Source organism: Manihot esculenta, chromosome 6 (genome assembly GCF_001659605.2).
Source record: "Manihot esculenta cultivar AM560-2 chromosome 6, M.esculenta_v8, whole genome shotgun sequence".
Classification (NCBI taxonomy): domain Eukaryota; kingdom Viridiplantae; phylum Streptophyta; class Magnoliopsida; order Malpighiales; family Euphorbiaceae; genus Manihot; species Manihot esculenta.
This window is the reverse complement of record NC_035166.2, coordinates 25,133,643-25,161,324: the sequence shown is the minus strand read 5'-3', so window position 1 is coordinate 25,161,324 and position 27,682 is coordinate 25,133,643. Positions and strand designations below refer to the sequence as shown.

General features: G+C 34.7%; 1 protein-coding gene and 1 long non-coding RNA gene across 3 annotated transcripts; both read left to right on the top strand.

Moving 5' to 3' along the window:
* Positions 1-15,047: 15,047 nt before the first annotated feature.
* On the top strand, positions 15,048-20,545 carry LOC110616619. 2 transcript variants are annotated; one of them, XR_006350942.1, is made up of 3 exons: positions 15,048-15,567; positions 17,954-18,363; positions 18,475-20,545. It is a non-coding gene; the product is annotated as an uncharacterized LOC110616619 (long non-coding RNA). The 2 variants fall into 2 exon arrangements; XR_002488231.2 differs by having other exon boundaries at positions 15,049-15,567; positions 17,957-18,363.
* Positions 20,546-22,065: 1,520 nt separating this feature from the next.
* Positions 22,066-26,949, top strand: LOC110616618. Its single transcript, XM_021759048.2, has 2 exons — positions 22,066-22,246; positions 24,189-26,949. The coding sequence occupies exon 2, from the start codon at positions 24,329-24,331 to the stop codon at positions 26,642-26,644; it is 2,316 nt and encodes a 771-aa protein (XP_021614740.1). The 5' UTR covers positions 22,066-22,246; positions 24,189-24,328; the 3' UTR covers positions 26,645-26,949.
* Positions 26,950-27,682: the final 733 nt, after the last annotated feature.

The window sequence follows — 27,682 nt, the reverse complement described above, 5'->3', positions numbered from 1 at the left end:
AGTAAAATAATTAAGCTTGCCGACTAATCTTCTGTATCTAGCAGGACCTTTAAGTGGCTCCCCATATTCAGGAACAAGCTTAACATTTGGATCCATGTGAGTGTCCACATGTCTACAGTCTAACATGCATGTTTCTTCCAATATATCCAAAGCATATTTCTGTTGAGAAATTGAAATACCTGTTTTAGACTATGCCACTTCAATTTTCAAGAAATATTTCAGTTTTTCTAGATCTTTAGTTTGGAAATGACTGAACAAATGTTGCTTAAGCTGAGAGATTCCATCATGATCATTTCCTGTAATGACAATATCATCAATATAAACCACCAAGTAGATGCATCTATCACCATTATAACGAAAAAATACGGAATGATCAGAATTATTTTGAGACATTCCAAACTATTGAACTACAGTGCTAAATCGTCCAAACCATGCTCTTGGAGACTGTTTTAGCCCATACAAAGAGTGCCAAAGACAACATACTAAGCCTGACTCCCCCTGAGCAACAAACCCTGGAGGTTGCTCCATATAAACTTCTTCAGCGAGCTCTCCATGAAGAAAGACATTTTTAATATCCAGTTGATGCAGGGTCTAGTGATTAATTGCAGCCAATGAGATAAGGAGGCGAACATAAGCTGTTTTGGCTACTAGAGAGAAAGTATCACTGTAATCAAGCCCAAAAATCTGTGTGTAACCTTTAACTACAAGGCGAGCTTCAAGGTGAGCTTTAAGGTGATCAATTTTGCCATTAGGTCCCACCTTAACTGTGTAAACCCATCAACAACCAATAGTAGACTTACCAGGTGGTAAGGATACTAGTTCCCAGGTTCCATTGTTATGCAGAGCAGTTATTTCCTCAACCATAGCATTACACCAACCAGGATGATCCAATACTTCTCTAACTATCTTGGGTATGGAGACAGTAGACACAGCAAAGACAAAAGCATAATAAGAAGGAGACAAATGATGGTAACTCATAAAATTATAAATGGGATGAGAATTTCGGGAAGAGCGAATACCTTTTCAAAGAGCAAGAAGAGGAGTAGCTGCTGTTGTTGAAGGCATGATCGAAGTAGGTGATGACGGAACGGGAGGTGAGTCATTAGAAGTACCTGCATTAGGGAGAGAAATGTCATTGTTATTAGCAGATGGGTGAGACTGACATGTATAGACCTGAAGAGGTGGCATAGGAGTGGGAGATGGACACACTTGCGGCAAAAAAGAAATAAGAATCGGAGGTACAGGCAAAGCTCTAGGGACAAAAATTTTGTGTGTTGGACTAAAAAAAAATTAAGGAGAGGTTTCAAAAAAGGTGACATCTGCAGACACAAAATATATGTTAGTAGTAGGATCATAGCATTTGTAATTTTTTTGAAGTCATGAATAGCCGAGAAAAACACATTTAACTGATTTGGGCTGGAGTTTGTCTTTGCCAGGAGTATGATCATGAACAAAGCTTATACATCTGCAAATATGCAGAGACAACTGGGTGGAATTCTGGTTAGTAAATAGGATAGAATGAGGATTTTGATGTTGCAAAACAGAGAAAGACATTTGGTTAATCAAGTAACAGGCGGTGAGGATAGCTTCCCCTCAAAATCGCAATGGAACATTGTGATGTAGGAGTAAAGTGCGGCTGTTTCAATTAAATGCCGATTTTTTCACTCGGCAACTCCATTTTGTTGTGTGGTATAAGAGCAAGAAGTTTGGTGAGTAATACCCTGAGTAGACAATAAATGAGTGAATGAGGAAGACAAATATTCTCTTACATTATCACTTCACAGTATCTTAATGTGAAAACCAAATTGATTATAGATTTTAGCATAAAATTTTTGAAAAATAGAGAACAAATCAGAACGATTCTTCATAAGAAAAAGCCAAGTGCAACGAGAATAGTCATCAATAAAGGTAACAAAATATTGAAATTTCAGAGTTGTAATAACCCAACTTGGACCCCAAGTATCTGAATGAATAATGTCAAATATATAAGTGACTTTATTATTGATTCGCTTGGGAAAAGAAGCTCGAGTTTATTTCCCGAGTTGACAAGACTCACATTCTAAAGAAGGCAAGGAAGAGAGGCTAGGAGCCAGTTTTTATAACTTGTTCAGACTTGGATATCCCTAACGACTATGAATGAGTTCAGCGGATGTGGAAGACACAAAAGCAATTGGAGAGTTAGAAGTGGAAAAATAGTACAATACTTGTGACTCATATCCTGCTCCAATTATCTTTCCAGTACTCTGGTCCTGCACAACCACAGATTCAGTAGTAAAGATGGTTGAACAGTGAAAATCTTTAGTAAATTTGCTAACAGAGATTAGGTTGTATGGACATTCAGGGGTAAATAAAATATTAGTCAATGGGATAAAAGGAAAGAGATATACGCTACCGATCTCTTTAACTTGAATTTGTGAACCATTAGCTAATATGACTTTAGATGATATAGAAGGTGAAACAAGAGTAGAGAAAAGAGAGGGATTACAAGAGATATGATCAGAAGCACCATAGTCGAGGATCCATGAACCAATGGGTATAGACTTGGTTAGATAAGCAAAAGAATTACCAGAATGGGCAATATTTGATTGGGCCATGGAGACTGAATCTGAATCTGCTAAGGAAAAAAGGGACATGCACCTGTGAACAGTAAATTCGACGTTACTGTTCACAAGGGGCTGTGAAGGAAATCGCCAATAAGGCCACGGGCCTGAATCTAAAATATATATGTATAGTACAAGTTGTTATTTTGTAGATAAATTTCAAAAGTAAGAGAAAGGCTAATAAATCTAAAATCGCCAATAAGTCCACGGGCCTGAATTTTTGAAATCGCTAGTAAGGCTATGAGTTTAAATCTCGAAATCGCCAGTAAGACACAAGCCTGAATCTCAGAAATCACCAGTAAGGCCATGAGCCTGAATCTCATAAATCGCCAGTAAGGCCACGAGTTTGAGTATCAGAAATCGCTAGTAAAGCCACGGGCCTGAATATCAGAAATCGCCAGTAAGGCCATGGGCCTGAATCTCAGAAATCGCCAGTAAGGCCACGAGTTTGAGTATCAAAAATTGCTAGTAAGGCCACGGGCCTGAATCTCAGAAATCGCCAGTAAGGCCACGGGCCTGAATCTCAGAAATCGCCAGTAAGGCCATGAGTCTGAATCTCTAAAATCTTTAGTAAGGTCATAGGTCTGAATCTCAAAAATACTAAGAAAGGCCAAGAGACCATGCAACTAAGTATCTTATACAATACAATGTTTATCAATGGTATTCAATTAACAACAGACATTCCCGCCGCATATATACTTTGTGCAGTTTTTTATTTTTGCAGATAAATTTTTATAAATAAAAGTAAGGTCACAAGCTTGAGTTATAAAATCGCCAGTAAGACTATACGTCTAAATCCTCATAGAAAAAACAAGGACTAAAGAAGCTCAAAAGCCAAAGAATTTAGAACAGAAAATCATGACTAAGTGCCTAGAAAATACAAAGAGTAAAACACTCGGAAGCAATCTAAGAGCAAAAAGCCCGAGCGATGCATGAAGGGTAAAAAGGTGCCCCGAATATATTTAACAAAAAAACTCTTTAATCTTTTTTATAAAAAAATTATTAACCGCATTTAATACTTATAGTATTTAGTTTATATAATTTATCTATAAATAATATACTATTTAGTTTCTCTCTTTTTCTATTATTTTTTATTCTAAAAAATTTATTTTTTATTTTTAAAATTTCAACTTCAAATTTCTACTTAAAATTTTTCTTAATTTATTCATTTATTATTTAACTTAATTTTATACATCATTTTAGTGTTAAGAAGTGATATTTTTTTTATTTGTCTACTAATATATTTATATAATTAAATTATATATTAGACTATTTAAATTTAAAAAAATAAATTTTAAATTTTAAAAAAAATTATTTATGAGTTATGTAATATTAATAATAGTTTCATGGATTATTCAAATTTAGAAAATATGAATTTAATAGATAATAAATTAGATTATTTAAATAAAAAAATAAAATGTGAAATTTATTCATGAACTATAAAGGGATAAATTTGGACCTTATTAATTTAAATTTTTACATCTATACCGGTGTTATTTGTCATGTATAATACCTATAAAATAATTATAGAAAAATTAATATATTTTATCATTTTTTATAATTTTACTCTATATTTTAAAAATAACCAAATTAATCCGTTACTTCTAAAATTTTCATAATTGAGCGGAGCCTTACAAAAATCACTAATTCAATAGAGGAAAATGGGCTTCCACGACAGCCTCGTTTTCCAGCGTTTTGATTTCCCTTTTCCCGCGTTTTCAGAGCAACAGTAAAATGGCGGGTACCAGATATCATCTCAGAAATCATTTCTTGAGAAACAAGCGATGACACACACCTCTGAGTTCGAGCTGCGTTTCGAGGTGCGTTCTTGATATATGGATTTCTTTTTTAAGATTAGTGTTTTCTTCATCACTTTAGATTTCGTTTTAAAGATCTTTCGTTAATTACAAATGCATTTAGTGATCAATATTTTTACTAGTGGAGAAAAATTCAAAGCTTCTAAGCTTAGGGTTTTCTCGTATATTCATTTTCATTTACGAATTCATAAATTAATTTTTTTTTTTTTTGTTTATGAGAATCAGGTTTATTGTCTGCACACTTCAGTAGTTTCTTTGGCAATTTCTAATTTAGTTTAGTAGAATATAAGAAAACTTTTATGTTTTCTTTGATTGCTACTGTAATTATCATCTTCGAAGATGTTCTCTTGTAGAAAGAATTACTTATGCTAAGGGTTTGTCAAAAACTTGATTTGTCCCTAGAGGAAACAGTCAGTATGTTCCATCTGGTAACGGAGTTGGCCAGAGTACTGGGGCATTTGATGCTCTTAGTCGGCATTTATGAAGAAAAAAGGAGGCTGAGGGGAATGCGCAAACTGTTGAAGAATTATCCACTTGCATTTAGGCTCCGCAAGAATCTTAAGGTGTGAAACATTAATAATCTCCGCATTTTGCTTTTATAACTTCACATATAACATGTCCACTATTTTCTCTAGATCCATGCCTTCTACAAATCCAAGTGCCACCTGAAACGCTCTGTGAAACACCGGCAGACATGGGTGTTTAAGAAGAGTATCAAAGTTTTGGCCCAAGCTCTGGAGAATAAATGTCATATATGTGAGGAACCGATTAGAACCAAGGTTGATGATTTCCATAGACTGCTGGGACATGCTTCGAGAAGTCCGTTCCTTTTCGTGCAAAATTATAAGGAGTACGTCGTTGTCTATGCCACGAAACGGCAATATGGTTACAATGGGAGGGTTTGGATCAACCCAAATTATTGCATACGTTTAGGTTGGTTTTACAGTTTAGACTTGAGCCAAAACCTCTCAACCTCAAATAGTTAATTGTTGATATCTCAATTCAACAAATAGGTTTAGGATTAGTTGAGTTTTGGTAAGTTTTTTTTTTCTTTTATTTTCATTCATTTTTATTTTTTTATGCATTATCACCACATCTTACACAGACAGTCTATATGTGCGTACTGCATCGTCATCACTCTTGTCAAGTGGCTATTTAATTTCCTCCGGTGCCCTTCGAACACTATTCTTAGTATTACAGGCTCTGTTTTTATACGGAGATTGATGGTCATTGGGACTGGATTGTCTCGAGCTCGTCCAAGTCTTACCTTAACTCATAGAGACAGGTTTGAACTGGTATGGGGCTTATCATTTTATTGTGTATTGGGCCAGCATCAAGCTAGTCTAATCCTTTTCACTTGGGCTGTGATAGATCAAGTGGTTTGGAGCCTGATAGTTATTAAGTGCCCCTTTATTCCCTTATTAATTATTTCATGATTAGTGAAATAGTAAATTTCGAAATTTTCAATTATTTTTGTGTGGCTCAAGAAGTGGATTCAGTAAGATATTACTTCTTTCGTCTTCCTCACTTTTGCTAGTTGCTCTTCCTTTCGCTTTGGTTTCGCTATTTTGCTTCTCTTCTCTTGGTTATCTCAATTTTTTTATCAGAGGTACGTTATTGCTCTTCTCATGGCTTTTATTGAGATATCTGCATTGGACGATTTAGTCTCCTCTGTTACTTCTTTCCTGCTTCAACATTTTTCTCCTGACCTAATCGATATAGAGATCTTCAGGATTAGGGCTGTGTAACAAGCGTATAGTCTTTCCTAACCCACCACTTAGGAGCTTGGTAGATACTCAGCAGGGATGCAATGTGGTCTTTTTCGTCAAGCAACATGAATTTGAATTAACTTTTTTCTTTACCTTCTTTTTCATCGAGGTCTTCCAGAGTTTCAGGGTAACTTCCTGAATATTGTCTTCTAACTCTATCTTGTTTATGTGTTGCTTCGAATCTATTTTCTTGTGCTGAGATTTTTCCCCTTTTGTCGATTTATTCTCTACTTTCTTTCATTTAGTTAGATTTGCCCACAGATTTTATTATTTTAGTTCCCGAACTGGATTCGTTTAATGAACGGCGATGAAGTTGGCAATATTGGACCATTGTTGTCTTTGGCCTCGAGCTCCATTAGTGACTGTTCTTTTAGCCTCTCCTACTTCTGATCATCTCTCCTAGGCCTTTTCTCTAGGCAGTAACGGCCTCCTTTTAGTTTTCTACTTTCAAACCTCTTCGCAGGTTCGGATGAATAACTTTTTGCCCCCTCATTTTCTATAAGGTCCCTTCCCTTGCTATTCTGCTGCGAACTCAGGTCACTGGTTCATTCCTTCAGCCTGTTTCTCTGTCTCCTTCTCCTGTCTTTCTGCTACTCTGTTGGGAGTTCTGATAGTTTAGAATGGGTTGGGGCTCACTGTAGTTGAGCCCATTCACCATAGGTGGCCTACTCAGCGGGGTACTAAACACTCTCTATTGTAACATTTGACTTAGCCAGTTGCCGGTACTTTGCAGTCGTAGGGCCATATTTTGGAGTTCTTGGTCTAATAATGGGGTCTGAGGCATGACTATAGTTGAGTTTGGTGAGTGGTTTTGCAATGTGGGTGACAGATTTGTTAAGTCAGCGGGCTGGAGAATGAAAATAATAGACTTTCCTGAGTATTCTATGTCATCTTGTGTGATTTTCACTGGGGTTAACCATGTAGATTTCAGTGATTGAATGAGAACTCATGTAACGTTAAGATCCTTTTTTCCCCACGGACGACGCTAATTAATGTCTAAGATCCTAGAATAAATTTAAAATTAGATAAGTTTTGGTAAGGTTAATTTCTATATTTTTTTCTCCCTCCTTTTATTTTCATTTCTTTTTGTCTTTTTCAGATTTACTACCATCGTCCTACACCCGTACTTTATCACATTCATACGGACAGTTTATACATACATACTGCGTCTTTACTCTCGTCCGACATCTATTTAATTTCTTTCGACACCATTTAAATACAATCCCTGATATTAGGGGCTTTATTTTTGTATAAAAATCTAACGGTCATTTAGATCGGATTTCCCGAGCCCGTCCAAATCTCACCCAACTCACAAGGACAAGTTCAATCTAATATGGGGCTTACTCTTTTATTGCGTATTGGGCCAGTATCAGGCCGGCCTAATCCTTTCCGCTGTTAGGCTGCGATTGACCCAGTGGGGAGCCCGGTAGTCATGAGTTGTTGTCTGATTAGGGCTGTAAATGAGCCAAGCTATTCGTGAGCTACTCGAGACTCGACTCGATAAAAGCTCGACCGAGTTCGGCTCGTTTTTTAAACGAGCCAAGCTCGAGCTCAATTTTGAGGCTCGTCACTTAAACGAGCTGAGCTTGAGCTCCATAGTATTCGGCTCGTTAAGGCTCGCGAGCTGGCTCGTTTTTAGGCTCGCGAGCTGGCTCGTTGAGAATGCTCACGAGCAGACTCGTTAAATAGGCTCGTGAGTAATATTGTTTAAATAAATTGGTGAACCAATTCGTTAAATAAATTTATAAACAAGTTCATATATTATTAAAAAAATAAAAATAACTATAATGTTATAAAATTTAAACTATTATAAATACTTGAAAATTATAGTATTGAAAATTACAAATAATTAAGATTAATTATTATAATTAATATTCTTTAAAATTAAATTATAAAAATCTTTTGTATATAATTATTATAATAAGATTCCATAAAATTAATATATAATCACAAATAATTAATATTAATTATTATAATAAGTATTCTTTAAAATTATAGTACTACATGATAAATTGAGTTGTAAAAGTTATATACATTTTAAAATTAAAGTATAATTATAAAAAAAATTTTGTATATAATTAAGCATACAATATAAAAGATGATAATAATTATCAAAGTATATTAATAATAATTAATTAAGGTTATATGGATGTTGAAGTTGAAATTCAAGTTAACTAATTGAACAAGTATGAAGATGATTATGAAGATAATTAAATTATATTAGCTTGTTTCAACTGTTGGAAGTTGGAATCAACTTTATTCGTTTGATATTAAACTTTGTGTGTAATCTAATTTTATTATGTTGTTGAATTTATATTTATTTGTGTTATTTTAGTTATTAATTGTGTTACGTAATTTTTTTTTATGTACACTCTCTTTTTTTTATATTATTTAAATTAATGATGATTAAAAACTGATTAAAGTGTAATTATTAATTCGAGCTCGAACCTGAACTTGAGCTCAAACCAAACTTTTTAATTTTGAGCTCGGTCTCGAGCTTTTTTAACGATTTTCTTAATTGAGCTTTCCGAGTTCGAGCTCGAGCTTTATTAACGAGCTTCTTAATCGAGCTTTTCGAGCTCGAGCTTGAATTAGGCTCGTTATTAAATTGAACGAGCCTTTCACGAGTCGAGCTCGATTATAATATTTAATTATTGAGCCGAGCTCGAATCAAATATTAGAGCTCGAGTCGAGCTCGAGCTCGAGCTCGAGCTTCCAAACTTTTTTAATAAACGAGCTTGAACTTTACAAAACTCGGCTCGATTACACCCCTATGTCTGATTGGAATTTAGCTTTGAGGTTTATAAATTCAAAGCAATTAATCACATGGCAGGGGCGCATCTTTTGTTTTTTCTTTTTCTTTTTCCCTTTTTAAAATGGAGGTTTAATTAGGGATATAAACGGGTAGGGTACCCGTAAAATTGAGAGTATCCAAATTCGAACCCGATTATATATAAAATTTTGAAATCCGTCCCAAATCCGTTTAGTATTTTAATTTTACTATTTGTACCCGTTCCAAATCCGTTTAACAATACCCGTACAATACCCGAACCCGACTGAACCCGATTTTTTTAAATTCAATTCAATGAAAAAAATTTAAAAATTTAGATATTATAGCCCAAATATCAAACCCTGAATTAGAAAATTTGCACAATCTGAATATCAACCTCAATTATCCATTCAACCTAAAATTATCCCTAAGATATGCACAACCCAGCAGTAGAAATATTAGAGAAATGCCCAGCAGTAGAAATATTGGAGAAATACCCAGCAGTAGAAACATTGGAGAAATATCCAAATAATCAAATTAATAGTTCATAAATTCTAAAATTCTTTAATAGCAACTAAAAATTCTTTAACATGCATGATTATCAAAAAATTTGATTGCAAACCTAAAGAGAATTCCAGCCAAAGGAGATGTCGCTGACGCCGATTGTGGAGAGGCAAGGGTTGTCTCCAGCAGTCGTCAGTGAAGTGAGGAGAGAAGCGTTAATCGGAAGATGTCACTGACTGAGGAGAGAGGAGGAGATGTCGCCGACTGGGGAGAGGGAAGAGTTGTCTCTGACTGAGAAGTGGGAGATGTGGCCACTGGAGAGAGAGAAGTATCGGGAGAGAGAAGATTTATCGTCGACTGGGGAGAGAAAAGAGACATCGGCTGGTGTCGATTGGGCTGCCGGCACTCGTTAGTGAAGTGGGGGAGAGAGGGTTGACTGGAAAGTGGAACTGTGGGAGATGTTACCGACTGGAGAGAGAAGGAGATATTGATGACTGAGGGAGAAGAAAATTTATCATCGCTAGGGAGAGAAAGGAGACGTCGCCCTGTGCCGACAGTCGTCAATGAAGTGGAGGAGAGAGGCCGATTCGGAATTATGGGAAGGGAAGCAGGGAGAGAAGCACGGAGAGAGGAAAGTAAAAATGAAAAAAATGAATTAATGATTAGGGTTAGAGTTAGTTTTGTTATATACTAATCGGGTTCGGGTAAGAGGTATCCGATCGTCTAATTCCGAACCCTACCCGAATCCGAGAAGGGTAAAATTTTTCAAATCCGAATCCGCCTAAATCCATTTTGTAAAAATCTAAATCCGTCTTAATAGGGTTTGGGCGGATCGGATACCCGTGAAAACCCGCCCGCCTAACATCCCTAGGTTTAACAGTGATTTGAGCTAGCAGGATGGAAAATATTTGTTTGAGGCATTTGCACTAGGGGTGAGCAGAATTCGGTTCGAACCGAAAAAACCGACCGAACCGAATCGATTTGAAAATTTGGTTCGGTTTTTTATACATTTCGGTTCGGTTCGATTTTAAATTTCAGAAATTTTGGTTATTTCGGTTCGGTTCGGTTTTGATCAGAAAAAAACCGAAAAAACCGAACCGAACCGATTAGGAATAATAATATGTTTTTTCAATAATATAGAGAAATTAAATTATATTAAAATTAAAATATTTTAATTAAATTTTAAAATACTAAAAATAAAGTGTAAAAAATTAAAAAAATATTAAAAATCGAAACCGATCAAACCGAACCGAATCGAACCGAATCAGACCGGTTCGGTTCGATTCGGTTTCTGACCAAAATCGGTTCGGTTCGGTTTTCATAAAATCTAAAATTTTGGTTTTCGGTTTATTCGGTTCGGTTCGGTTTTGAACCGAACCGACCGAATGCTCACCCCTAATTTGCACATGTTTTAGTTTTTAATTAAACTGGTTTTCGAACGATGATGGGTTATATTAATCAAAATTTCTAGTAAATTTATTATTAGTTTAAGAAAAAATAAATGCAGGGTAGAGCCAAACAATTTTGTCTGAGTAAACTATAATTTAATTTCTACACTTTAATGGAACCCAACATCAGTTATTGTAACTTTAACAAACCCAGAAATTATTACGTAACATGAAAAATATAGTTAAATTATTATTGTTGCATTATTTTTTAAGAATGGGACTCTGATTATTTACAGAAAGTAATTTATATTAAAAAATAATTTATTTTTAATTATTTAATTTTAATTTAAAAAATAAAATATATTAATAAATTTATATAGAATTATTAACAAAAATTTTAAAATATAAAAAATGACTTTCTCATTTTAAAAGAAAAAGTTATTTTTTAATAAAAAATATTTTTTATTGATTAATTTTTTTAAAGTATTTTAAATATTAAAAAATATTTTATAGAAAAAAAATTTAAATAAAATAAATGGATGTTTAATATAAAAATTATAGTTTTGATCATTATATTATGTAAAAATAATCTATAAATAAGCTAAAGGATAACATAAATTACGAATAGCCATATCATAATGAGAATTTTTCCTTGACATTTGTTCTAAATTACATGGAATGATTTTTTAAATTATAAAAGAAAATTATATATTACTCCATCCCTATAATATAGTACGAAAAAATTTATTATCACTCATTTAATTTTAAAAGCTGTATTAAAATATTTTTGATATTTTAAAAAATCTACTAATTAATTTCTACGTTAATTTAACTGTCAAATAACTAAATATTTTACTATTTAATTTCAATAAATTTTTTAAAATATTAATATTGAAGGACCAATTAGTAAATTAATTTTTTTATACTATAAAAACTAATTAATAATTTTTTCAACTATAAACTGAAATTTACCCAACTTGAAGATAGTCTTTTAATCGTCAAAATGGAATGTTGGCTGTCTTTCTTGCTTTGCTTCGCCTGAGAATGGGTCTATGATAGATATGGGCAGCTGCTTAAACCTACCATATCTTTGTCCATCTAATGTAGCCATTTCTAGCCTCTAAGATTAGTATTGGCATACATTTGTTTCCTGCTATTCTAATCTTTTGCTGCAACTAATTTCTTGGTTCCCATTTGGTTACAGGCGCTTCATTAATGATTGCTGGAAGCTCAGACAGTTTGGTCGCAAGTAGGAAGGCAGATGCCTGCAGATATTCTGATTAGGAAGGGATTTGTAAACAGAGCACAAACCCTGTAGATAATGGACCTTGTTATTTCCTGGGTGCACTGGGAGTAGATAGCCAATTGTTTTTGTAAACAAAGTAGATAACCAGGTGTTTTTGTAAACATTCTATAAGGGTTACTTTGTTACGATGGTCGGATTATCCTAGATACGTACATAATCTTCTATTACCACGCAAAAAGGAGTTTTTTTCTGATCACCTATTGGAGATGATTTGAAATTCCATTAGCTAGGTCCTAGCTCATATGCTAATGCAATTTTGTTGGAAATATAATATTCTTCATATAGCTATACATATGAGTAATGCACGTTTTATTTATTTAACTTTTTTTTTCATATAGTTGTTGTTTATGTAAAGGTCATATACATGATAGCGCAATGATCTAAGAAATGAGAGCAACTCTAGAGTAAGGGCACTTTCTTGAACCTGATTATGGTAGCAGATTCAGGGAAATATTTGGAAGCCGACATTCTCGGAAGATTAGGGCAGGATGTGCTTGAATTTTCGGTAAAAGAAAGTGTTGGTAATCCTATCTCTTTTCTATCAGTGGCAAAACCCACATTGTTGTTCTCGATTGCCACTTCCTATCTCTTTTCTCTCCTTTCTTTTTTCAGATAATCCTTTGACTCTCAATTATTAACTCCATAATGAGGACTTGAATTCTCTTATTTCGATCGTTATGGATGAAGATTTGACAAATACAATCGATTAGTATGACCAAACTAAATGATAATGCTGCGCAACTTGTATGAGGTTCTTGCTTTTGATTCTAATAATATGAGCTAATCTAAGCTCACCTCATTTAATAATAATAATAATAATAAAAGAGATAATGCTGCCAACTTATCTAAACCATCAAAGCTGCATCTATTTTTCGTTCGAAAATCACGCAATGGTGTAATTATGTATTTTTATTGTCCCAATCTAACGTAAGGATAATAATAGGAATTTAGGAATTTTGGGGCATGTTCGAAAATCACGCAATGGTCGTAAGCATCATAAGCATATATCGCCAATTCCAAGTGCTTCACATTGCTTAACTTAGGAATTTTGGGGCATGTTCCAATTATCTAGCAATTCAATCCAAATGACACATTAATAAGCACAACTTTAACATTATTTTCTTTTTGGTGTGTGTCTGTGTGCTCAACAGAGAGGAAATAATTTCACATGCTCACCGCGAGTGACATTAAGTCCAGTTCAAATGTCTCCAGCTGTGAAAGATAGGCTGAGAACTCCGACATGTTTTTGAGGAAATGGAAAACAACTCCACCTCTAATTGATGCCTCAATAAGATGTGGAACATCATAAAGAAGTATGCTTATATTTGGACCAAAATATTTAAATGACACAAGATTTGTTCTAGAAATCTCAATATATTCCAAGTCCCTGCAAAATAGTGTCTCTAACTTCTTAAGCTTGAGCCAATGGCCATAAATTTTAAGATGCACAAGACCCCGTGAGCCTGTCAGTTGTAAAACTTCAAGACCAGGGCAATGAGATAAAAGGATTTCGACAACCTCACTAGTAAGGTATAGGTTTTCCAATCGAAGGACTGTTATTCAATAAAGCCTATGATTGTGAAGAAACTGTGTTGGCAGAGTATATGCCCCAAACTCGAGATTCAGATGAAGCTTCTGAACTCTTTTATCTAATGCAAATTTGAGCCAACGATCAACACGACTTTTTTCATCACGGCCAAGCAAATAGGAGCAGACTGAGAATTCATCTATCCTTGAATTCTGATGTGATTCCAAGACATTATTCAACAGATTACTGAATGTATCACATTGAAAAAAAATTAAAAGCACCTCTGCGTGTTTTTGGCACTAAGATTGAATCATCAAAGTCCAATCTGCTCGTAGATTTACACAAATTCCTCCATCTTTGGGATAAGACACTGGTTCTTATTGCCTATTGCAAACTTAAATGAGATATAATGGATATAAGAATGTCGTTTGGCAATTTGTTAATGAAATCCTCCTGCAGAAGCAAATATATGACATTAAACTACCATTGTGCCAAAATGAATCAAATTATTTAAACAAAGAAACAAACAATATGCAGACAAAATGAAAATTCTCCAAAAAGAGAAGAAAAAGAGCCATATGTAAGTCACTTAGTTACCCTTTGAAGCTGAGATATCTTCCGTTTTTTGTTCAGTTGTACACCGGCAGTGGCCATGGCTTTTGAGTTGTGTTGAAATTAATAAAGCAACCTGCAAAATTTCACTTGTTTTCTGTTGTAGGGAAAAATCTGAGACTATAAGCAGTTAAAAATTTGTGATCAATTAAAGAAAAATAAACTATATAGTGGCTTCAAACAGAAAGAAATCCAATTCGAAAGAGACTTGGAATTTGAGGGGAATATGGGAATAGGAATAGAAAACAAGCAAACTCTCAGCCTCAGGCATGCACAGAATTAGAAGCAAGAAACCGACGTCCAAAGAATCCAGCAAGACCAGTAATCGTTTTTATTTTTGGACTCTCAGGTTGGCCATATACAGGCCCAATCAATCATCCACGCACTCTGACTTATTTTTAAATTACATAATCATCCGATTGATTTATTATTTAATAATAAAATATTTTTACAATAAAAATATTATTTTTTATAATTTTAAATATTAAAAATTATTATTTTAATTAATATAAAAATTAAAAAAATACATAAAATAGTAAATATTTTAAAATTATAAAAATACAATTTTATTATATAAAAATTATTTTTATTATTAAAAATAATATTATATTAAATGAAAACTTATTTAGTTTCATTAGTTAAAAAATTAAATTAAATTAAATTTATTTAGTCATTAAATAGAAATAGGAGAATTTAATTGAATTTATATCTAAATGCAACGGCGGCGTTTTATACAGGCGGGAGAAATAACAGGATTGCCTAACGGCTCTGAATTGGACTTCAAACTGTTGTAGAGTTTTTAGCTGGTTAGCTTCCTGAAATTGTTAGCTGATATGTTGGAAATAGTTAGGGTTTTTATTGTCAGAAGAGTAAAAGACTTGCATGAGAGGATGATAAGGTGTGTAATGGAAGAATCTTGATCACTTTCTTTTCTCCGAACCTACTTCTCGGTGGCTTTCTATAACTTGATTCCTTGAAAAATCAATTCTCGCCTACTTCTCTTCAAGATCCCATTGCATCCGCCGCGACCCATAATCCTCTCTCATCACTCATCATTTCTGCCAGAGGTGATGATGCAGTGTTTGCATGAGCGACTCAAGGAGTGGGAGTATATCACCTGTGATCACTTTGCCGGTAGTATTGGGTTCGTGGCTGGGGGCTTCATGCAATTGGTGAGGTCTTACCCATTTGGGCGCTTCTTCTGATTGAGGGGTTGCAGAACTTTGTTGGTATGGAGGTCATCCAGAAATTGCCTTCTCTGCCTCTTTGGGTGGTGAGTTAATGCATTCATGTTTTTTACCAATTAACTTGGCACTTCTTTGTTGGTGAGTATGTGGTTTCTAAATTTCCATGGAAGCTTGATTATTGGGTTTTTCCAGAAGTTTCATTAGTTGGGATTGATTTTGCTTTATTTACTGGTCTCTTTTGGCTTGTGGCAAGACTTGCGGGAATTTGGAAGAATTTTGATTTTTGTTATGTTGAGCAATGATGATAATGGCATAGTTGCCAGGGATAAGCCAACTCTTTGTGGATTGTGCTTTAAATTGATATTCTATCACATCTCTGTGAAATATAACTGAGAACTTGCTGTACTAGCGTTACTACTTTCTTGATTTAAATCTGTAAGATCATGCACATCCTTGATGAATCTCATGTTGATCCACTGGTAAATTTGCTTTCCAACTAATAGCTGGTGAATACGTGAAGTAGTGAACTTCATCAGCTGACACCTATGGAAAGAGAACCCTCTCAAGAACATTCCTTGGTTTCAGATGAATTGAGATCTGTAATAGCACAAAGTTTTAAGATGCATATAAATTCTGATATATTTCCAATAAATATGAGCACTTCAATCAATGCAGCTTTCACATGCCAAAACCATAATGAGATTCTAAATTTGACAAACTGATCAAACAGCAAACATTGTTTGTCACGGACAATAGCTTTGCAAAGTTTGATGTTTAGGTTCATTGGGACATGCTGATATCTGCTTGCTCATTTCTATAGAATTATGACTATATTGGATACTGTGAATTGATACTACATGGTGAGTTGATTTTTGTTTCTCACTTTCACTCTTCAATTTGGCATTCCTTATCTAACTTGTTGCTATTATACTATATGATCAAAGGTCATGAAATGAATTATGTTCGTACTTAGGACCTGGTGATATGTGTAACAGGGATCTGACTGTTAATCATGATTGTAAAAGTCAATACAGTTTTTTTTATTATCTTTTTAAAGAGAAGTCAATACAGCTCTAGCCTTGAAAAAAAGGCAGAGAAAATAACAAGTTTGCAGAGGAAAAAAGTACAAGTTTGAGTGGGTTGATCTTCCTTGTTGCATTCTTATTCTGCAACCTCCTTTTTCCAGGAACATCACGCTGAAAAACATCATTGTGGGGTGCCTTCAGCAATTACCATCAATTATTCCTTTAGGTTGTTATGTTATTTTGATTATGGCTAATGATTCTTGGAGTTTCAAAATGATTTAGTTCAATCATATTGATAGAGTAAATAGCTTCCTGGCCAAATTTTGCTTTTGTTTGATAACAAAGGTTGGAACTTTTTAAAGCAATGAAACTAGTCTGTTAATTAGCAGAAAGTATAAAAGTATTCTGTTTCGTAATAGTATTTCTCATGATAATGAGAAAGGTTTGTCGTTTTTACCTGTGACCTGTTAGTTTGGTTCAAATTTATTGGTTATTTCTAAATAGAAACTTTTGATATGCTTCTTTATCTTATTGTCTCAAGAAAGAAGCTGAAGGCTGCCCTGTTACACTGGACTAATGCATAGTGAAATCATTTTCTGATTCTCTAAAATGTTTTGCTGTCTTTTGTTGAACATACTAAACTATTTATCATGTAAAAGTTAAAATTCCAAATCTGGGAATAATCTGAATTTTGCATTGACAAACAATGGACGCACTTAATGATTAGGACTACTGGTTTCTGGTTTTATGCCTATCTGCCTATCTTCTCGACTTTTGGCATCCGAGAGGAAGGTTATATGTTGAAGATCAATAATCATGGATTTACGTCTATCAAGCTGGCAAGAAGTAATCAGTTCTATTGTAAATCAATTAATCATGGGTCCAACATCCAAGTAATTTACTGATTATGCAATTTTCTTTTCACTTGTGATTTTAGAATAGATCACAATTTTGTCAGCTGAAATGTTTATAAATGTTTGTGAATTGTATGAATTTGGTGGGGATAAATAGGAAACCTAATTCAACCCAGCAGCTCCGTTTTCTTGTGTGCAAAACTTCCCCAGAAGACTGGGGTTCAGTTGTAGGGATACTGAATGGATTTGCTGGGTTGAGTGGTGCAAAATTGACTCAGATTTAAGCTAGGATTAATATCAGTAATGAAGCATCATTAATTCTATTGCTTGCAATTGAGCCATCTACAGTTGTTATTGCTCTAATATTCATTATCAGACTTGTAAGAAGTCACAAACAAGTTAGGCCCTCTGATTACTTGAGCTTCTTATTTACCTGCAACATCTGCCTCATTCTGGCTGCTTGTTTACTGGGAGTCTTTGTACTTGAGGACTTAGTTGATGCGATCCACTTTGGTTACATTATCTGTAGTTCTCATAATTCTTATAGTGTTCCTTTTACAATTCCTATTCTTTTGGTTTTCTTTTTTCGCAAGTAGGAGAGAGTCTTCTTCCTGAGAAAGATAAACAAGGAGGAGGTAAATCTAGGCTGACGCAGGATGGAAATGAGGTCTTCTGACTGAGCATGAAGATGAGAAGCCTGTAAAGCGGAGTCGCTCTTGTATCAGAAAGACATAAATGAATAGCTCATCTACATTTAAACTGTTCCAAGCATCTGCAAGAGGAGCAGTAATAGTCAAGTGCAAAATATGTCCACATAGTGGGGAGGATCACTTTGACGCAAGCCTTAATTAAGGCAATTTCCTGCTTATGTTTTTCTTCCTCATGTTGGCTTCTGGATCTGATTTGACCGGATAATTTGGGTCAGACTCGTCAATCTTGGGATTAGTATTTGGAACTTTCTTGGCTGTTTTGGTGTTGGCTACTTGTTTTAAGCTATCATCAGGTGAAACCTAACTTCCTTGAATTTGTTCATTCAAAATAACAAGCAAGCATATGTCCTTTAGCATATATGTTGCTAATGGTAAGTTGAAATTATGTTATTTCTTTTGTCTAGAAAATTTAGCTACCCAAGTCTGGTGGCCAGGGCTGTTTTCAGGTGATAATGGCTGATAACTCAAGGGACAGTAATTGTGTTCTATATGCTGATTCAAGCTGGAGTTAATATCTCAAGCGCTGGAGGATGTGTGCCAAATAAAAGTTGAAATTTCCCATCCCCGTACCATCATTTTTATATCCCTTTTGTTCCCCTCTTTCCCATTAGGTTTGGACGTGTCATCTAAAATGTCGTGGGCTGATATAACACAAGAGACATGAAGTGCACACATGGTTATATGCTGATTCAAGGTGGAGTTAATACTTAATGTCTCAAGTGCTGGAGGGATGTGTGCAAAAGGAAAAGTTCCCCATCCCCGTACCGTCGGTTTTATACCCTTTTGTTCTCCTCTTTCCCGTTTGGTCTAGCCATGTCATCTACGATGTCATACTGCCACCTACCATAGGCTGACCATACTTTTGGTAGTGCGCACATGTTTGTCCATAAGGAGTGTTTATCACAGGCAGTCGGCTATTTATTGCTAGGTCAACTGAGCCGAAATGACAAAGACACATTGTAATCTTTCTCGGAGATTTGGGTGAGGTTGTCCGGGAGAGCATTACTAGGCGGGTTTTCAAGCGCGTGTTTGTCCATAAGGAGTGTTTATCATAGGCATTCGGCTATTTATTGCTAGGTCAACTGAGCCGAAATGACAAAGACACATTGTAATCTTTCTCAGAGATTTCGGTGAGGTCGTCCGGGAGAGCATTACTAGGCGGGTTTTCAATTACCAGTCCATCAGTACCTGACCCGACTTCCTCGGGTTATCCTTTTTTGGTTGTTTCCCGTATGGGATCCACGTGGCACCGGCTTATTTGATGTGTAAATTCAGGAGATATCAATGGCTATTGGACTTTTCTATTAATACAATGGGGACCGAGGAAATTTACATTGCGAGCATTTTGATAAGACTTGGCTATGGTTGGCAGTTGTCTTTGCTGCAATCCCTAAACTATTTGGATTAAATAGTATGGCGGCCTTGGTGCGATTTTCTACCGACCATTCTCTAATGTTCTCAGATGTTATTGGTAGAGGTATGTATAACTATTATGTAGAGAAACGAGCTCGCATCCAAAAGCTAAGTTCAGAAATGTGCTTGAAATGCATCCTTGGGAGGAATCACTTACTAGTGGGGTTCCATATGTTATTCACTCACTTTCAGGATGACATTTTTTTGTTATTGCCATGATATTGAGTTTGATTGTGGTTCATCAGCATAGGAATTGCATATGTGCTGTGGAAAGACTAATATTTGAGTTGTAAGGAGAAGCAACTATAGATTGCTTTCCGTATAGATTAGCATCCTACTTAGCAAAGGACGATTCGGAGGCATTAAATTAAAGTAAATACTGAACAAATCGAGGATTCTCTTTTCATTAAATTTTCTCAAAACAAATTGTATTCCTTTGCAGGATTTGGAAGCATTTGCCTATGGTAGTTTATTCAACTTCCATGAAGGTTTTTCCTTGGACCAGGAGGTTATTTTGTTAGGCCAGGATCGTACTTCTGTATTTCATTGTGTTATAGTGAACCATTACATGCTTAATGAAAAATAAATTCATACATTTCTTATTTCTTGTTGTATGCTTACTTTCTGGAATTTCTTGAATAAGGCACATTTATCTGAAACTATATAGGTGATTCTGATGAATGCTATTGATTGTGTGTGATCTCTAGTTTGCTTAGCAAAGGATGATTCGGAGGCATTAAATTAAAGTAAATACTGAACAAATCGAGGATTGTCTTTTCATTAAATTTTCTCAAAACAAATTGTATTCCTTTGCAGGATTTGGAAGCATTTGCCTATGGTAGTTGATTCAACTTCCATGAAGGTTTTTCCTTGGACCAGGAGGTTATTTTGTTAGGCCAGGATCGTACTTCTGTCTTGCACTGTGTTATAGTGAACCATTACATGCTTAATGCAAAATAAATTCATACATTTTTTATTTCTTGTTGTATGAACATGTATCTGAATTTTCTTGAATAAGGCACATGTATCTGAAACTATATAGGTGATTCTGATAGAATGCTATTGATTGTGTGTGATGTGTAGTTTGCTTAACCATACTCGAAACAAGTAGCAAAGAAATATGGCTAAAATTCAACAGCAATGGACATCTGTTCTATGCATGATACTACTGTTGTACACTTGTCCTGATAATTTTGATTCTTCTGGAAATCACTATTCCCAAACATTTACATTGTGACTCAAGCGTTCAATTGATGAATTTGTCTATTCTGAGAATTCTTCTGCATGTTTTACAACTGAATGCTGATGTGGAATTGCATCAGTGAAGGGAAAAAAAACGGCAAGCCTTAAATTATGGCAAGTCTATCATCTGAGGTGTAAAAACTAATTTTACCCTCAGGCCCCTTCCCCCATATTAGTCAAGTACAACTAATTAGCATTTTTAATTCCATATTAGGTATCAAAGTTGTACCTTTCATCTTTGGCAAATAATCACCAACTGTGCAAAAACTTGATTTGGATTCTTTTTGCTAAGCAAAATCTGCTTAATATGGCAACCAATAATTTATGGATACAGGTTGAGTCCCACCACCATGAAAACTGAATTCTGCCCTCAAGACAAATGGAATGCATCTGTGCTAAGGCTAATGCACAGCCAATCCCTTTAACCTTTCCAGTTCACTCAAAACTAGCTACCATATTTACATTATGCATTTAATGCATTTCCAACTTTAAAATTTTTCTTATTATGTCATATATATCCAATTTATGCATATTATTGCTTCTAGATGGACATGCTTGCATCAACCTCAAGTCATTAAGGACTCCAAGTTAAATTTGGCACCACAAATTTAATATTAAGGTTTATTTTCGTTATAAAAAAAAATCAACAACATTGTTATATTTGTTAATGAAAATTTTGAATATTCAATAAATATCCAATAAAATTTGTTTATGCAGAAAGTAAATTTATATTTGGGATGAAATCTGGACAAAATTTAAAAACTTGGTAAGTAGTAATTAACTAGTCTACTTAAAAATAAATTTTTAAAAAATAAAATGTAAATAAATAAATATTAATCTTGCTGATTTTTTTTGCAAGAGAGTTGGTGAGAACTCGAATTGAAGTATTTCTGAGATATTCGAATTCAATAATAAAAAACTTTCATTGTATAACTTATTAATTGTATTTGAAAATACAAGAAATTTATAAATTTGAAATTCAATATTTGTATTTACTATTTAAATTTATATACATTAGATTAAATCAAATATTTAGATTTACATTAGTTTATATAATATTATGTTTTAATCAATATTATATAAATCTCAAAATATAATATTTTTATTTAATTATTATCATACATATTTTTATATGAATAGACAAATTCGATTTATTTTTTTCGAGCCACCTTATATTTTCTTTCCATTTTTAGGCAAATGTAAAATTTTCTATTAACTAGAGTTAAAATCCAACTATGGTTCGGGTTTTAACCATCCATACAAGGGTTGAGTTCTTGCCTATAAAGGGGAGCAAAATGAAAAGAAAAACATATTACCATTTTTTTTTTTTCTTTTTCGGATTATACTAATAGTGTTTTCTTTTTAAATTCCCGTTAGGCTTTAGAAAAAGGAAAAAAAAGAAAAGCACTGTGGGAAAATAAAAATTTCCCCCCCTTTGATCTGTCTTATAACATAGGCAAAATCAAAGTAGAAAATCTAATTCTTCAATGGCGTCCCTGTGGTTGAACTCAATGCAAATGGGTAATTTTCGTCTCTTTATATTTGTGAAATTTTATGCAAATATCACATTTTTATACCGATGTCTGCTCTGTTTTCAAAATGTTTTATAGTCATTCCTTTGTGCCTTATTTCGAACTTTAATGATAAAGGCTATGTAGGGTTCTAGTAAAAATTACTGGAATTGGGCATTCTTGTCGTGAAAGCAACTTTTCTTAGAATTGGATACTCTCATTGTCTATTAATCATCGGTTTCTGTTGTTAAGGCAAATTCAAGTTAATCTGTGAAACTGGGTGTTTGCTTCTTCCTTTTTTTTTTTTTTAATTTAATTTTAATTTTTAGGTTGTTTATTGTTCAATTATGATCAAGGCTTGTTTGGCTTTGCATGCATGAGCTGAGATTATACTGTTAGATGCTGAAGATCAAGAGAATTAGGATTTTCTTAGAAGCTTATGAATCAACATAATGCATAAAAAAAATCACTTTTTTTAGAGGAACCTTCTTGTTAGAGTGAGTTTTTTTTTCTTGCCTGATTTCTTATTATTTTTTAGTTAACATAAGTATCACTGGGTGGCATTTTTATTTTATTACATGATGTTGGTTTTATTTGATGGTTTTGTAGTAGTATATGAATGAGAAACATGCATGACACTGTAATCATGTTCTTTTTTGTAATCTGTAATGTGCAGAAGTTCGTTACGAATAGTTTGTAGTTATATGGTTTGATCGTTAATAGGTCTTTAGATCAACAGGTGTTAAAGACTACTATATTGAAGGAAACATAATCTTCTCACTAATGTTTTATGTTTTATGTTTTAATCTGGTATGCTTATCTTGGAAGTTCGTTACGGAATGTTTGGAATTTTAATTTCCCGGTTATTCTGTTTATAGATAGGCAGGTGTTAACAAGTATGTTTAATGGCATTGTAATCATATGTTTCTCAATGCTGTGTTTCCAAATCCGTTATGCTTATCTAAGGAAGTTCGTGACCGAATATTCGGAACATCATAAATATTATTTCATTTGATTATTTAATAGGTTTCAGATCAATAGGTATCTAAAACTTTGTAATTGACAGATTATTAAAAGCATTCATCGGTTTGGGTTTTGAAATGTTCGCTTTGATGAGTCATGCTCTCATCTTTTGGTACGACGTGGGCTTTGTTTACCTTATTTGTTGAAGTTTTATTACTGAATCTTTGAAATGTTTTCTGGTTATTTTGTTTAATTGCTTAATATATTTGATTGACGCGTGTTGACAAATATGTAATTCATGACATTTTAATTATACTTCTCATAATATTTTGTTTCCAAATATCTTATGCTTGCGTGGAAAGTTTTGTAACCGAATACTTGGAATTTCATTAATATTTTCCGGTTATTCCATCTGGTCCTTTGTTAGGATTCATATCAAAAGGTCCCAGAAACTTAGTAATAACAGGCTGAAAACTTTGTAATTGGTGGATAATGATATGCATTCCTTAGTATTTTGCTGTTTCGAAGTGTTGTCTTGATGAATCATGCCCTTCTTTTTATGTTAGATGGGGGATTTTATTTTCCTTCTTTGTTGAAATTCATTACCGAAACTCGGGAATTTATTCTTTTTCTGGTTCTGCTTCTACTCTCATAATAAGTTTTTAGATCAGCTGGTTTTAACAAATATATAATTCATCCCATTGTAATAATATTCATCCCAAATCTGTTCTGCTTATCTAGGAAGTTCATTAATATTCAGAATTTCATTAATATTTTCAGGTTATTTCATTATTTAATAGTTTTTCAGATCAACAGGTAGCAACAACTTTGTAGTTGATGGATCTTTAGAAGCATTCATTATCATTTTGCGTTTTTAAGTGTTGGCTTTGATGAATCATGCCTGCATTTTTTTTGGCAAGAAAGTACTTTTTTAACCTTCTTTTTAGACGTTGTTACTTATTTTGGATTTATTATTTTTGGTGCATTAGGGCTTACGCAATCAAAGGCAGATTCATGAATATGAATGCTGAAGCTTCGGGTTTTAAATTTAGATATTGGTGACTGAGTTCTTGTTGCTGGCCTTGGCTTATACATCTAAAGAAGAAGAGCCTTCAGTGAGATAGAGAAAATGGAGAGCAATAAGGAAGACGCCTTCAGAGCTAAGCAGATTGCAGAGAAGAAGTTCATTGAGAGGGACATTTCTGGGGCCAAAAGATTTGCAATGAAGGCCCATAACTTGTGTCCTGGACTTGATGGTCTTTCTCAATTTTTAGCAACACTTAATGTGTACATCTCTGCTGAGAGAAGAATGCATGGGGAAACAGATTGGTATAGGGTTCTTGGTGTAGATCCATTGGCTGACGATGACACAATCCGGAAACATTATAGGAAACTGGCTCTGATCCTTCATCCTGATAAGAACAAATCAGTTGGTGCTGAAGGGGCCTTTAAGATTCTATCTGAAGCCTGGAGTTTGTTATCTGATAAAACCAAGAGAAATGCTTATGACCAGAAGCGGACTTTATGCAATAGGTTTCAGAAAGTTCCAGATTTGAATTCTCCAATGCCAGCTGGTCAGAATAGTTTCCGTAATTTCTTCTGCGATAACAAGTCAAATACAATTCAGAAGAGTGCATACCCAAAGCCTGTTCCACCTCCCCAATTTTCCAATCCTAACACCTTTGTGACAATCTGCAAGTTTTGCAAATTAGGATTTGAGTACCACATATCTTTTGCCCAGAGCACCGTTGTCTGCTACAACTGCAATTCTCCTTTCGTTGCCGTTGAGATTCCACGCTCACCTATGAATGGCAATGATCCACCTAGCACATGGACTCCTTACATGCAAGGGTTGAATGATGCTCAGCGATCAAGACCTGAAGACTTATATGCTTCAGGAATGAGGCCGGTGTCTACGCCAAATTTAGGACCAGTAACTCAGTCAGGCATATTTGGTAAGGTGGGCAGTTTTGCAGGCGTGCCATCAGCAGCTCGAGAAAATAATATAAGACGGGAGTCCCTTCTTAAGCAAACTGGCAGTTACAAGGTAGCAGGCGCCAGTTTAGCTGCTGGATCTTCTAATGCTAGTGTCATTTCTACATCAAAAGGAGATGGACTGAAGAAGAGAAGACGCATTGGTGAACACAGGGTGAAACGTACAGCCAATCAAATTACAAACAGAAATGGAGGAGTTGGGAGTCAAAAGGGTTGTTTTGAAATGGGATGGCGAAACATTTCTAGAAGTAATAATAGTACGAGGGAGTTGTCACAGCTGGAGCTTCGAAACATGTTGATGGAGAAGGCTAAGATGGATATTCGCATGAAGCTAAAGGGCTGCAGCATTCCGACTGCTGTATCAATGACTTCAGGGAAGGAGATGGAGAAGGAAGAGAAAGCAAAGCAAAAGGCTTCTTTAACTAGCATGAACACTGAGGGAAACAAATGCCCGGAGTTTGTGGATACGAAGACCAGAGTTCAAGCGGAGCTGTCCATGGCCAACTTTGATGATTATCCTGACACAAAGGGTACTCATCCATTGTCAATGGCTGTTCCAGATCCAGATTTTCATAATTTTGACAAGGATCGCACAGAAAAATCATTTGGAGATAACCAGGTTTGGGCTGCATATGATGATGATGATGGGATGCCTAGATATTATGCTATTATTCACAGGGTGATATCAAGGAGACCATTGAGAATGCAGATCAGTTGGCTGAATTCCAAAAGCAATCGTGAATTGGCTCCATTAAACTGGATCGGTGCCGGTTTTTACAAGACCAGTGGAGTCTTCTGGATAGGCAAGCATGAAGTTAACAAGTCTCTTAATTCTTTTTCGCACAAGGTTAAGTGGGCAAAGGGCAAAAGAGGGACGATTCAAATATATCCAAGGAAAGGCGACGTATGGGCTCTATATAGGAATTGGTCTCCTGATTGGAATGAGCTTACACCAGATGAAGTGATACATAAGTATGACATGGTGGAAGTGCTTGAAGATTACGAGGAGGAGAGAGGTGTGACTGTTGCTCCTCTTATGAAAGTTTATGGTTTCAAGACAGTGTTTTGCCGGCATTCTGACTCCAGTAAAACAAAGACAATTCCAAGAGAGGATCTGTTTCGGCTTTCTCACCAGGTTCCTTCTTATCCGCTTACAGGTCAAGAAGGTCTTAATGTTCCCAGCGGTTGTTTGGAACTTGATCCTGCATCTATGCCTTCGGAACTACTCAACATGTTACCAGAAGTTCAGGAGGAAGAAATGGGGGAGAATGCTGAAAGGACAAGGGATCCACTTGGGGATATGAAAACATCTAAGGAGCAGTTGGTGGAAGATGGTGAAATGAAGGAAAAAGATGCAAAAAAAGATGTAGCAGAAGTGAGGATGGATAAGGGGAAGGAACTCAAGGTAGAAAAGTTAATTGTGTACAAAAGGAAGCGACAGAGGAACTAGGTGAACTAACAGTTATAGCCCCAAAGGAAAAGAGTTAGAAAAGCCATTGCAGAAACTATTTAGCAGTTGTTTTTTTTTTTTTTTTTTTTTTTCAATTTATTGGTGGGTTACAGTTTTGTTTTTGTAGTTATGGGGTGCCCCTGAGACTTATCTCAGCTGCATCTATAGCATAAAAACAGATCTTGAAAGGCTGAAAGTTACATACAGGATTACTGGCCAGTTAATAGCTTAGCAACCAGTAAGCTAATTTGCTGCCCGCCTGCTTTTATTATGTTTTTAAATACAGTTGGTCAATTTTGTGCTCAGAAGCTGCAGATCTTCTCAATACAGCTTATAAATGCTTTACAATCTTCATTTCTTGATAAAGGATATTGTGTGCTGAAACTTGTTTCTTCATCCTCTTATGTTTGTGGTGTCAAGTAGAGAGTACTTAATTTCTTGCCTCATTCATGCATCATAACAAACAAGGAGACTGCCTTCAATAATTTACCTTTTATTTCCCTCCTTGCAAATGGCAAAGTGATCTCTGAAGTCCAGAAGGCTTTGTATGTACAAATATTGATCCAAAAAAGGCTAAGTAATGAAAAAGCTTCTTTTAGATTAGAGGTATTCTGGGACTTGGAGAGCCTAATTAGTCAACATTACTTGCTTCATAGATGAGAGGCATTGGATTATTTCAAAAAGCAAAAAAGATAAGAGATATTTATTTGAATGAGAGCTTTAAAAGATGCCTTTTTCAATGGAAGAAGTGCATAACTTTATGGTGATGGCACCATATTCGATCATTGACTATGTCACCAAATTGTCCCCAAAAAGAAAAGTGTATAGTTTTTCTACTGAAGTTGACAACCTTATGGTGAAGTTTTGCAGCCAAACTTCCTTCAACAGACAAGCATATTGACATGGCTAGTTATATACTAATTTATGTTTCAATAATAGCTTTTTTCTTAAAAAAAAAAAAAAAAATCAGAATGTTCCAATAATAGCTGAAACATGGTTTCATCACAGCAACCATTTGCATAATAATTCTTCCTCCAT

Bases quoted from the DNA above. Each gene is read 5' to 3' on its own strand.
- LOC110616618 (XM_021759048.2), top strand. From the start codon at position 24,329: ATGGAGAGCAATAAGGAAGACGCCTTCAGAGCTAAGCAGATTGCAGAG.